Source organism: Pipistrellus kuhlii, unplaced genomic scaffold (genome assembly GCF_014108245.1).
Source record: "Pipistrellus kuhlii isolate mPipKuh1 unplaced genomic scaffold, mPipKuh1.p scaffold_m20_p_3, whole genome shotgun sequence".
NCBI lineage: Eukaryota > Metazoa > Chordata > Mammalia > Chiroptera > Vespertilionidae > Pipistrellus > Pipistrellus kuhlii.
In genome coordinates, this window is record NW_023425529.1 from 29,130,665 (window position 1) to 29,143,779 (window position 13,115).

Below are 13,115 nucleotides of genomic sequence, written 5' to 3' on the forward strand. Positions count from 1 at the left end.
CTCATCCTTGCAATCATTGCCAAAGGCCTGTTCTATTTGGAAACGTGTATCTCTTTGCAAAAACCGAGATAACATTGCAAAAGCAGAACTATACCAAGGCGGGACGGTGAAAGGATACTAGTCAGGTGCTCAGAGATCAGTCATGAACTCTACCAAAACCAGCAGGGGGGATATGGGAGTGGTAAGTGGGGCAAGAATTTCCTCGATAATAATAATACAAAATCATATTAGTTCCCACACACTTATAGGCAATGAAGAACTAATATAAATGTAAATGTAGATAAGAAAATGGTAAATATCACAAGTCAAAATGTTCCTTAAAATGTTTAACAACAAAAATTTACATTAAAAATTCAAAGCCTTGCCCTGTGGCTCAGGTGGTTGGACATTGTGTAGCAAACCCAAAGGTTGCCAGTTCAATTCCCATGCAGGGCACATCTTACTGTTTCAACATAGAAATCACCCTCATTCCAAAAGTGAAGGTACATAGTTGTGCAAATCCCCCCAAACAATATAATCTACTATATCATTTTTTGGTACCCATGGTTGAAAGATGTCTTCGTTCATACAGGCCTTTCAAAAGCCATTAGGTCACAGGGCAATGATTGACCCAAATGGGCTCAAAGAACTCTCAGTTCTCCACCATACCCCTTGGTTCCTAGTGAGTCACTTACTCATTGCATAATTCTCACTCAATTTCAAACATCACAATGAAAACGGCCAAATAAATTCAGTACTTCATTCATTTGTTCTCCTTAAACATTTAACTTACTCTAAATAGCTACATTTTCACTTGTGATAAACCACTGATGAAGAATTTCTATGAACTCAATTCCTTTCAAAACCCTCTGCAAATAGTAGTAGAGAACACCCATTTGAGATTTCAGGAAGTGTAATAAAGGCACTGGAAAAAGCAGAGTTTAATCCATTTTTGTAATGCACTGAAAACTTACAAATATAAAATGTTGTCACTTTCATTCTAAATAATCTACAACATTTTGTAGGATTTCACCTTTATTTAAAATCCACAACTTCATTAAGAAAAAGAAAAGCTCTTAGAAAATTATAAAATCAACTTATGTTACTTCACAGGAGGTAAGCAACCATATATTTGTGCTTAAGTAGTCATGATTAAATTATTTTCCAAAGTCGTTTTTTTTTTTATCCCCCTCGCTCTAAATTAACAAAAAAACACTTATTTGAGCATACTGTTTGTGTAAAGTGGGTAACGTGCAAACCGAGAACATACCTCTGTCATGACCATATCCTGGCATTTCTTCACATATTTACCATCTGCTTTTACAATCGTTTGCAAAAACCTCAGGTACTCCACGTGGCGGCCATGTGTCTCTATGCAGTGCACAAAATGCTGCACTGCTCTCTCGCTGATTTCATTGCACAGGTGGTAATTGTTCATGAAGATGTGCCGCATGGTCTCTGCTTCAAGGAGCTAAAGAGAGAGGACCGTGCCCTTGTGATTCTGACATGATCAACTTTCTATTCCTTCTACAGTACTTAGATGAATGCCCCTGCCTGAGATCAATTTTATATTTTATGCAAAACCACAGTGAGTTTTCTGTGCAAGTCTTTGACTAAATGCAGTGAGATCATTCACCATGAAAAGAAATCTGAGCTCACAAACAAATTTAGTTGGAAAAAATGAGCTGATTATCACCCAGGTTAACATGTGGGCAACAGTATTCTTGAGAATAATTTAATGATCGGGTTATTCAAAGTCAGCTCTTCCATAGTATCAGCTGATCCACATTCTACAGGGCAGAGTAAACTCTACATTTGAGTTGTTTGTATGTATTTTACTCATGGCATTATAGTTAGTTCTTTCTTTTTCCTAAGATTAAACTATCTATACTAATAAAAGGGTAATATGCGAATTAGACCAGATTGACCAGACATCTTTTAGACATCTGACATCCTTCCAGACAAAGCCACTGTGGTGGGGGCCGAAGCAGAGGCAGTTAGGGGCAATCAGGCTGGCAGAGGAGGGCAGTTAGGGGCAATCGGGCCAGCTGGGGAAGGCAGTTGGGAGCAATCAGGCTGGCAAGGGAGGGCAGTTGGGGGCAATTGGGCCAGCAGGGAAGGGCAGTTGGGAGCCATCAGGCCTGCAGGAAGAGTCAGTTAGGGGCAATCAGGCAGGCAGTTAGGAGCCGGGGGTCCCATATTGTGAGAGGGATGTTCCAGATTGGAAAGGGTGCAGGCCAGGCTAAGGAACACCCCCTCCCCCCATGCAGGAATTTTATGCACCGGACCTCTAGTATACATATAAATAAAATCTTCAACTGCAGGTAAAATTTGTATAGTTTTTCAAGTGTCTTTAACTGTTTCCTTAACGGAAATAAAATATCTCCACATTTAGGGCAAGAACCCCTTCCCTAATAGGGAAAAAAATGAGGTGATGAATAAAATTCTATTCATCAACGCTGCTAAAATAAATTTGATGGACACTTTACTATAAATATTAGAAGTCACTAAAATACTTACACCAGGTGTTAGGAACAAATTCAGATGTTTATGAAGAAGAACTTGATTCTGTGGATTTCCCCGACAGAAATTCTGCAGGAATGTATGGGCTAGGTTCATTATTTCGTTCATCTTTTCATCACTCTGTAAGGTAAAGATTGGCCCATGAAACAGAAAAACAAACAGGTCAGAACAAAAATACTCTCAAAAAATATGTTCTTTCACACATGCACTTATTTTCTCTCTGCCGCTGTTTCATGCTCCAATTTCTCTGTGCCTCTTTTGTTTCTACACCTTTCCTGGTTATCTATCTCCACAGAACACCTCTCCCCCATTTTCTAGATATTTCCAGCTTCTTTATTCACCCTCCTATTATCAGTTGTCCTCTCTTTCAACCCTCTCTTTGTTTCACAGTCTACCTCCCTTTCTCCCCAACCTTCCTACCTGCCACTGCTTTCCCATCAGAGCTGCCTCTTTCTCCTGCTTCTGCCTTACATCTATGCTCCCTACCTCTCTCTCTGGGTTCCACATTTTCTCTGGTCCCCCCTTCTCTGCTGCACCCTCCAATTCCTTGCATTGCTCTCCTTTCTTGGATTTCTCCTCTTTCCCACTATTTCTATGTATTCAGATCTTCCTGGGGGTTTTATTTTTTTTTCTCCTCTTTCCCCACCTTCTATATCCCCTTTTCTTAACCTTCTCCCTTCCCACTGCTTGTCCCACACTTCTTCCTCCTACTCCTGCCTCTTCTACTCCTCTGCTCCTGTTCCCTTATCTTTCTGTCTTACCCCAGCCTGTTTATCCTCCCTACTTACTTTTCTCTATTCCCCACCTCTAAATTTCTCTCTCTGTGTATTTGTGTCCTTATCTTCATTCTCTCCTCTTCCCTCTCTCTGTCTCTCCTCTTGCTATTCACTTTGTCTCTTATTTCCACCTCTTCCTTTTTCTCTTTGCTTTCTCCCCTACTTTTCCCCACTCTCTCATTCCTGAGTTGAAGCAAGAAGAATGCAAAGTGAACCTAGAACATTTTAATGTTCAGAATAGCAAAGTATGATGGGACATGTGAGAGGACAGAGACACTGGCTTAACAGGGCTCACTTCCTTGGTTAACTCTGTAACAATCTGAGAATCTAAATAAATAATACTATTATAGAAAACTAGGATAACCTATTGAGAAAAACAAGCATCTACAAGTCCATACTGGTAGAAATAAATGAATAAATTGAAAGTGTAATTTAAAATGGAAATTTAGCCCAGCCGGTGTGGCTCAGTGGTAGAGTGTCCATCTATGAACCAGGAGGTCATGATTCAATTACAAGAAAGGACACATGCCTGGATTGCAAGCTCGATCCCCAGTGTGGGGTGTGCAGCAGGCAGTCAACCAGTGATTTTCTCTCATCACTGATGCTTTTCCCTCTCACTCCCTCTCCCTTCCTCTCTGAAATCAGTAATAAAAATTTTTTAAAGGGGGGGAATATTTACATAGTTTCAAAGAAACTCTCCACAAAATACTTATTATTGATAAAGGAAAAATGAGTACTTCACAGCGGAGAATACTGGCATACAGCTTCATCAAGTGAATGTCATTTGTCAACAAGGGACAAATCACAATTCTGTGCAGCCTAGCAGGAAGTGGTGGGAAGAACTTTGCGTCACTTCTGTTAAGATCCTGACAAAGATGCACAACTGAATCTAATCATGAGGAAACATCAGGTGATTCAAAAGAAGGGACAGTCTTCCCAATAGTTGGGTCTGCCTTCAAAGGTGTCAATGTTGTGGTAGTTCCAGCATCAGGAGATTTAAATAGACATGACAACCCAACAGCACCTGTTTTGCAAGAGGATCTTTCTATCAAGGGGCCATGCTTAGGATGATGGAAGTAATGTGAATGGCTTATGAGGATTGAGTGGCAATTCAGTGTCATAGTCTTCCTTGATTTGGAAGGCAGTCATGTGATTACATAGAAAAGTGTCCTTTTTTGTAGAAAGTGCACACTAAACGGCTTGAGGATGATAGGGAATCAGATGGGAGTCATACTTTCAAATAGCTCAAGGAAAAAAAATGTTCATTGTAACCTTGCTATACATTTAAAAATATTCACCAAAATAAAAAATTAAGGAAAACAAGTAGCTAAGAACTAACCTTTTCATAGGGTATCTGCAGAAGGTCCAGCACCACCGAATGAGCTCCCATGTTTTTCAGTAGCCGTTGATGCTGATTCCGACACTTTTTATTCTGTATGCAGAGTTTACTTAGCCTAATCAAAATCTTTTAAAAGAAGAGCAGTAATTATAACAAACCTAATATTTAATATAAAAGCTGCACAAAAATTCTTTTCCATGCAAGCATTAACCCACAGAAAAAGAGTTTACTTCTAACCTCTTTCACAATCCGGTAGTTATTGCTCTTATTGCTGTCAATCTGAGGTGTCCTTGTTCCATCCTGAACTGGACTTAAAATATTTGATTCCTAAGATAAACACAAATATATATGTTTATGCCATATGTAGCATAGTGTTAAATTTATTTATTTTGTAAAAAATTAATAAATACATTTTGTAATGAATTATTCAACTTAGACATTTCCTTTTTATTTTCTTTTATCCAATGTAAAGTTCCTTGGCTTGCATGAGTCATTCAAATTACCATTTCCCAATAACAACCAAATTATAAGAAAAGTAAACAAAAAGTTACTACATACAACATCATCAGAGTATTTCTTATGCTAAATTTATCAGACAAATCATGACTTTATATTGCCTATAAGAGAAGGTATAGTAAAAATTCAGGGCATAAAAGTATAATTATGTCATCAGGGATGAACTTAAGGGGGGGGAAAAAAGAGTAAAGAAGAATGTAATAATAGCTGAAAAACATGGGAAGAAAGAACGCCTTAACCCAAAAATTCCTTGGCAGGTTACCATGACATCCTTAAAGGCCAACCAAGCAAGTACAAAACCATGAAAATGAAGAAAGTAAAATAACATTTATATTAAAAATAACCCATTTAAAATCAATAAGTGAATAAAGTTTATTAAACGGACCTGAAATAGAAAAAAAAAAAGTATTTCATTATAGCAACCATTATCTGTGGCATATAATAAAAAACAAATATATAGTGCACAGATTTTAAGTATCAAGTATTGGAGTCACCATATGAAAATAAAACATCAGTTACAAATAACTTAATACATGAACACTTATTACTACCCAATTCCTGCCTGGTATTAGGTAAGATGAATGGGTCTAAAAGAAATATAAGATAAGGTCCTTCCCACAAGAAAATCAGAGTCTACCTAAGAAAACAGAGAAATATAAAAATAAGGATTTGAACTGAGCAGAATTCACTACTCAGAGAGAGAAGGGAAATAGCTCTTGCATTAGACAGCTTTATGAAGAAGGTCAAGTTGAAGCCAAGGTCTTGAAAGATGAAAACTAGTTAAGTATGCGAGATTTGTGGGAGACTGGGAGATACTTGTCAGGTGAAGAAGTCTCCTTAGCCAAAGGCATTGTGGAAAAACAGACATCACAGTGTGCAGAAAGTGGCAAGAACTGACCGTGTATATTGCAAGAAAGTGTGTAATTAGGTAACATAGAACATGATTACCTCCCTGATTTACAATGTGTACAAAATTGCACGTGGAAAAAATGTCTAGTTCAACTTAGGTTAAAAAAATAAAATAAAAAAATAAAAAAACACCTACATTGGTGTTGAACTCTTTCAATTAAAGATGGCCCTAATCTAAACTCAGGAAAAAGTAACAAAAATATAGAAAGCCAATAGATATTATTATTTCATTTGTTCCAAGCTGTTGTTCCTAATCTGTTCCATAACAAATCACAAAGTTAATGCAAACCAAGAAAGACAGAAAAAAACTTTCCTTGAAAGTCAAAGAATGTCAATGAAATATTGCATGCAGATTACCTTGATCAGCATTGAGCCTTTGCCACATCTTGGTAAGTTTTATATTCCTTTTTTGCTTCTCTCTAGTCAACTATTGTCAAAGATGGAGGTTCCCAACCTGAACTCTACCTTAGCAAGTAACCTCTTAGGCCAATTTTACTGAGCCTCTGAAAATCCCCTTCACCCATTTCCCTTTTCCATCTGAATACTTCCAGTATTACCCACAAGCCACTCTACCTTCCTTGCTGTACCTGAGAGAGAAAAAACTCTTGATGCACGGGTTTTTTAAATGCCATCTTCCCTGCCTCTTCTCCCAGCTTCCTTCTTTCTCTTGTGCACAAGCAGTTTTTACCCTCTACTGATTCTTTTTCGTCTCTTTAAAAACATGGTCAGGTTGAGGCTAACCAAGCACTTGCAGTGATCCTGCCCATTCTGGGAAGTAGTCTTGCATCTCCAATTACTGTTCCCACTGAATCTCTTGAAAAAATAATCTATAACAAATTGTGCTAACAGTGTTGTATGTGCCAATGACTTTCATTATCAACTTTCTTTTAGCACTTGATTTGGTGGTTCACTACCATTTTCTTTAAACCCCGCTCTTTTTGTTTTATTGTGACACTAGAGGCCTGGTGCACAGATTCATGCACTGGTGGGGGGGGCGTGGCCTGCAGGGATCAGCCAACTATGAGAGCACAGCTCATCCCAGTCAGCCAAGTAGCGCTCCCACTGTGGGAGTGCATTGACCATCAGATGGCAGCTCCTGTGTTGAGCGTCTGCCCCCTGGTGGTCCAGTTGTTCTAGTGGTTCTGCCATTCAGTCACTGGGCTTTTATATATATATAGATGGTACTCTTCCAGATTACCTGCTACCTTTCTGACTACCTTGTCCCTTTCATTCAATAGAATTAGTACTGTAAAAAGTAAAAAACATGAACACTGAAAGCCTTCAAAGCATTACTATAGAATTCCAGAGCTGTGTCATTTATCTATACAAATAAATTCTAAGAGGAAAATAAAAGCAGTTCAACTCCACTCCAGGTAAATAAGAAAGAAAAACAAGCAAGATATTGTCTGCAAGACAATAAACACTAAGTGAATCCTAAAACATTATAGAAAAAGATGAAAAACCATATATGTCAGTGAAGCCAGTGCAGAGGAGGGAAGGAGCCCACGTGCTAATACAAATGGGAAATATTTAGATAGAAAGAGACTGGAGATAAGAGAATGAGGAAAATGGGGTTTCTATTTGATAGCAACAATATCTTAGAGTGAGAAGTGGAAATTGCAAAATCTAAAAATGTAATTAAATTTCCATTTCTGATCATAAATGTGAAAGCTGAATTTTATTTTTTAAATATGCTTTTATTGACTTCAGAGAAAGAAGGGGAGAGAAAGGGCTAGAAACATCAATGAAGAGAGATAATCATTGATCGGCTTTCTCCTGCATGCCTCCTACTGGCAAGCAAGCCCGAAACCTGGGCTTGTGCTTTAATTGTGAATCTAACCAAACTGTAAACTCCCTGGTTCATGAGTCATTGCTCAACCACTGAGATACACTGGCTAGATGTAAGCTGAATTTTTAAAAGACCTTATTGCCCTGCTCAGGTGGCTTAGTTGATTGGAGCATAGTCCTGTACACCAAGAGGTTGTGGGTTCAATTCTTGGTCAGGACACATATCTAGGTTACTGGTTCAATCCCCAGGCAGGGTGTGTACAGGAGGCAACTAATAGATGTTTCTCTCTCACATTAATATACATATTATATATATATATATATATATAACCTCTCTCTCTCTCTCTTTCTCTCTCTCTCTCTCTCTCTCTCTCTCTCTCTTTTCCTTTCTAAAGGCAATTTTTTTTAATCACATTCATTTTTTTCTAGAAGAGAAGAAATATTAAAGAAAACCAAATTTGTTCCACAAAGCAGGATTAAGATATTACCAAGTCTAAGGACTAACAAAGCTCCTAGGGTAGAAAATAGAGCTTTTGGATCTATATCAAGTTAAAAAAAACAACAACAAAAAATAGTTAAAATAAAGGCAAACTTTTGGCAGATATATTCAAGACTATTTTTTAAACAATGACCTGAAGAAAAAGCAACTGTCTTATTTTAAGAAAAGTAATCTCACACAAGGCATACTACATTACTAAAAAGCTCTTTAGTTCAGCCTAGGGGAGGATATAGACAATGCTAACCTCTGTTAAGTATAAGAATCATTAAGAATAACTATTTTGATTAAAAATTGCCAGCAGTCTACAAAAGGAGTCAACACTGAAGAATTCAATAAACAGCCCATTTTCATTTAAGAAAATAATTTAATATAATTAAACTGAACACAAATATGGACCCATAGAACATCTGGATGATTCCAAAGCAGTAATTAGGGAAATTTAAGAATTATGTAAATTACATAAGCATGGGTTTGTTTTGTTTTCTTATTTTGATGCCCAAATGCTCTAAGTTGAAGGTGTTCCAAAAGTTTTCCTCCAGCAAAGAGGAGAAATTGGTTGTATTTTTATATCTTATACAACTTTCATCCTAGGTCAGTGGCCAATTCTACAAAGTCCTGGCTTTATTCTAGTGACAAAATACAAGTAAGGTGGAAAATGTAGAGGTGTAATTTGATTCAAAGTCCTGAAGCAGAGTAGGCTCCAAAAAAATGTGCAATACTAAGAACAGTGGATGCTTATAGATATCCAAATTTTCATTTTGACAACAGTGATGAAGAAAAATGACTGCACTCCAAAAGTCCTGGTACTTTATTCTAATTGCCTTCTATTATCTGGAAGAATTTAACATTATTCCCTGTAATGCAATATGGAAAACTACTTAGTTAAGTGATTTTAGAGAGGCAGTGAGATTTTTAACTGCATTGCATATACTGTAACATAAAGCAGTAGATTCATAAACAATACATCAACAATAGACTAGAAGAATCTAGAATTTTCTAGAAGAGTCTGCAAACTGGAAAGGCAGCAGGATTCTAGGTAAAGACTCAAAGAGTGAATATCTAATCAAATATTGGATCTTATAGCCTCCATTCACAATTTATTTTGCATCAGACAAGGACACTCATATATCAAGAGTAAAATGATACAAGAAAATAATACTATATGAACTATAGAGTGAACTAAACATTGGCACCAATAATGGAGATCCATCTCCCTCATTTAAACAAGGGAAATCATGCTTTTAAGAAATAACTTTCCAAATCCAACAATGTAGGACTGCCCACACTTGCAGCTGAATGATTAAAATAACTTAGTGCAGCTGGGACTGGTTTGGCTCAGTGGATAGAGCATTGGCCTGCGGACTGAAGGGTCCCGGGTTCAATTCCGGTCAAGGGCATGTACCTCGGTTGCGGGCACATCCCCAGTGGGGGTGTGCAGGAGGCAGCTGATCGATGACTCTCTCTCATCGACGTTTCTAACTCTCTGTCCCTCTCAATTCCTCTCTGTGTAAAATCAATAAAATATATTAAAAAAATAATTTTAAAAAATAACTTAGTGCATGTCTTCTTCTTGTCCCCACCCCCAATGAAGTTAAAGGATGTCCCTCCTTGGCAGGGCTGCAAAGCATTTTGCTCACCATCTGAATCCTTAGCCTTCTCTTTCTGTAACCTCTATTCAACCCAACTCAGTCATTTACCAATCACTCTCCTCCCAACTTCAGATGTCAAATAGCTTCCCTTTCCCTTCCCACCTCCCTCCAAAACATTTTTAAAAATCTAATAATCAGTCTTTTATATGTAATTGACCAATCAGATTGTGATTTAATTGAAGCTCTTATAATAAATGTCACCTCCTTCAGATAACCTCATTATGGGAAGATTGGGTAATTTTTCTCCTGCCACCTAAAAGTAACATCGTGTAATAGATATTTAGGGGAGATATCTAGATTGTTGAAGAATCCCCAAAATTATCCTTAATCTACTTATCTGACCTTGCATGTGAAACTAATATGGATCATCCTGGGTCATGGGTACAGTTTCTGCTTCCCTCGCTGGAGCCTCAGGCTGCTTGAAGACTTAGCCTGAGATCCACAGCGCACAGAAGAGGCTGTGTCCACGATTCTTAGTAGATAATTTCCCTCCAGACATCGCTCAACTCAGGCCCTTCTCTTCCAGAGGGTAAATGCATGTTCCTAACCTTATCCCAAACCTGTCTTCCCTTCCCAACACAAATACAATATTAGTATTTTTTTTTTTTACTCATTTGATGTCATGTGGATGAGTATTTAATAATGGTTAATCAGAGGTCCTAGAAAACACCCCTTTATCCTTGACTATCTGTATCTCTGATATGGTAACAAGAAAGAATGTGCTAATGGCATGTATCATTTGCTTAGAGAGGTATTGGAAAAATATTAGACTAATGATAAGTATGTTCGATGTACATGAACAGTTGTTTTCATAAGAATGCAATTATAACACATTCATTATAATACAGAAATGTACAATACTTTTTACATGATACCTTTTACAATATATGTATATTATAATATATAATACTGTTGCCTGTAGAAAGGACAGGCAACCCTTCAGTCCGCAGGGTGACTTAGAAGCACTATCCAGGAAATGAAAGGAATGATACAATAGAGCCCATAAAGACTAAGTCTGGAACCTGATATGTTAGTGGGGAAAACTTCACTGGTCACATTCATATTATAACCCACACCAACATAGCTGTGAGGAGGGGGTTAGATGTGGGAGGAAGGAATCAGCACCGTCAGTTAGACTCACTCTTCAGCAAGAAAACATTGCAGAAATGTTTATGCTTGGCCTCATGATATGTGTTCTGATTTGAATGAATCAACTTTCATAGTTCCTTTCGAAGCCATTTTCTGAGGAAAAGAAACCATATAGAAACTTTAATCCTCACTAACAACTTATCACTAATTGAGAACAAATAGCAAAGGGGGAAAAAAAATACAAGTCAGATAGTTTATGCTAAAACAGCATTAATTTAATGTAAGCCAGAAGACAAGCAGGGAACGATTCTTATAGTGAAAGTAATTCAAAGAACCATTTTACATAAGAATTCACATTATAACCAAAGAGAGAGAATGAAGATGTGTACAGTAACATTTGGCTGAAAATCAAAAATTAGTTTTCAGACCCATGTCTTGTTAAAGGCCTTATTAAGTGATACTCATCATTAACAATTATCTTCGGTAGCCTTATCTGAGACATAAAGGACAGGAGTACATAATGTAATATAAACAAGTAAAATATATGATGAGGTCTGAGGCAAAACAAACAAACAAACAAACAAACAACAAAAAAAACCAGAAACAAGAAAATAAATCCCATGAAAGGAAATTTCAGAAAATCACTCTCCAAAAGTAATGGATAAAAGTTCTTTGTGCAATTCCAATAGCATCCCTCAGCCTGGTAGTGTAGGAAGAGCTGTCTAAAACTCATGGACGTTTCTGGACTAAGTCATGAAGGTTAGACATACTACCAGTTACTTTCATCGTGAGCCTGTCAATCACAAGTTTTGCCAAAGAAACAAAGTTCATACAGAACTACGGTATTTCCTGCTCTGCAGAACCAAAGTACTAACAATTGGGAAAGCACAATTTTCTTTCAAGATACCCTTCTAGAATCTAGAGGGACCTGCCTCCTTGCCTGTTTGCTTCATCAAAGAAAAAGGATCAGATGTAGTAGCCAAGGAATGGAAACTTGTCTGCTTTTAAAGAGTAATGGGATGTGGACCATCAGTCAAAGAAGGTGTGCCTAGGAAGAAATAGAAAAAAAGAAACAATGAAGAGAAGGGAAGAAAGGGAGGGAAAGAAGGAAAGGAATTAAATTCATTCTCTCACTAAGATAAATCTGCAAACTAAAATTCAAGTGCCTCTGAGGAAAGTTGGTGTTCAGAAGAACACAAAACAGTCAGCAATGAGACTGTATCATTAAATGCAAACATTCAGGAACTCTTCTGAAAGGACTTTTACATACAAGGCTGTTTAAAAACATCATAAAGTGAGAAATACTACTTCTTGCCCCAGGTGGGTCCCTCTGGTTGCCACATGTCCAGGATACTCCACAGCATCACCCAGCATAGATAATGAATAGCCTTATTGGAAAAGGGAAACTACAAGCTAAGTGTCAACAAGAGAAGAGATGACATGTATCCCCCTTCTTTCCATCATCCCCCAAAAAAGGTACTGAGCTCTCTGCTCAACAAGATTATGGGTCTACATTTCTGAGTAACCGCGCCTAAGCCTTACCTCATTGAAATTTCTTACAGGGCAAGTCTGAGAGTAACCTATCCATCAAGATAGGTTATCAGGCTTGGCACCAGGCTCTCTGGAATTGATCAGGGACTCCAGCTATGGGACCCACAGGAATTGGACTGCTCCTCCTGAAGGGCAGAAGCCATAGGTCCCATCAGAAGCCAAATTAGGGTACAGCCTCTTGGAAGAGAAGATAGCCGCCCCATCTCCACCCCACCCTCACTCACAAAACCAGTCTGGCCAGCTTGTTGTCCAGACAACCCAGAGTGAGCCCCTGGGGACATTCTTCCAGCTCATTTTATTCCTTACATCACACATCCATTAAAAGAGCAAAAAGTTGTGAAGCAAAACCCAGCAGATATAAATCTAGAATTGCAAGAATATGATGAAGATTCTATTGGAAACCCTGAAAATGAAAAAACTAGGTAGATGGTTAAAACATCAGACTTTGGATCAGTGAGAGTGTGTTTTTTGTTTTTGTTTTTTATTTTAAAGAAGCA

At 37.8% G+C, this 13,115-nt stretch overlaps 1 protein-coding gene across 10 annotated transcripts in view; it reads right to left on the bottom strand.

Moving 5' to 3' along the window:
• The window catches only part of ITPR2 (inositol 1,4,5-trisphosphate receptor type 2), a 424,574-nt gene that overhangs the window by 228,960 nt on the left and 182,499 nt on the right, over positions 1 to 13,115 (bottom strand). For all 10 annotated transcript variants that reach the window (XM_036459157.2, XM_045587857.1, XM_045587855.1 and 7 more), the window contains 4 exons: positions 4,855 to 4,944; positions 4,618 to 4,743; positions 2,500 to 2,622; positions 1,250 to 1,450 (listed from right to left, as the gene is read on the bottom strand). In XM_036459157.2, the coding sequence (XP_036315050.1) occupies positions 1,250 to 1,450; positions 2,500 to 2,622; positions 4,618 to 4,743; positions 4,855 to 4,944 (540 nt within the window). The remainder of the gene's footprint in view (positions 1 to 1,249; positions 1,451 to 2,499; positions 2,623 to 4,617; positions 4,744 to 4,854; positions 4,945 to 13,115) is intronic.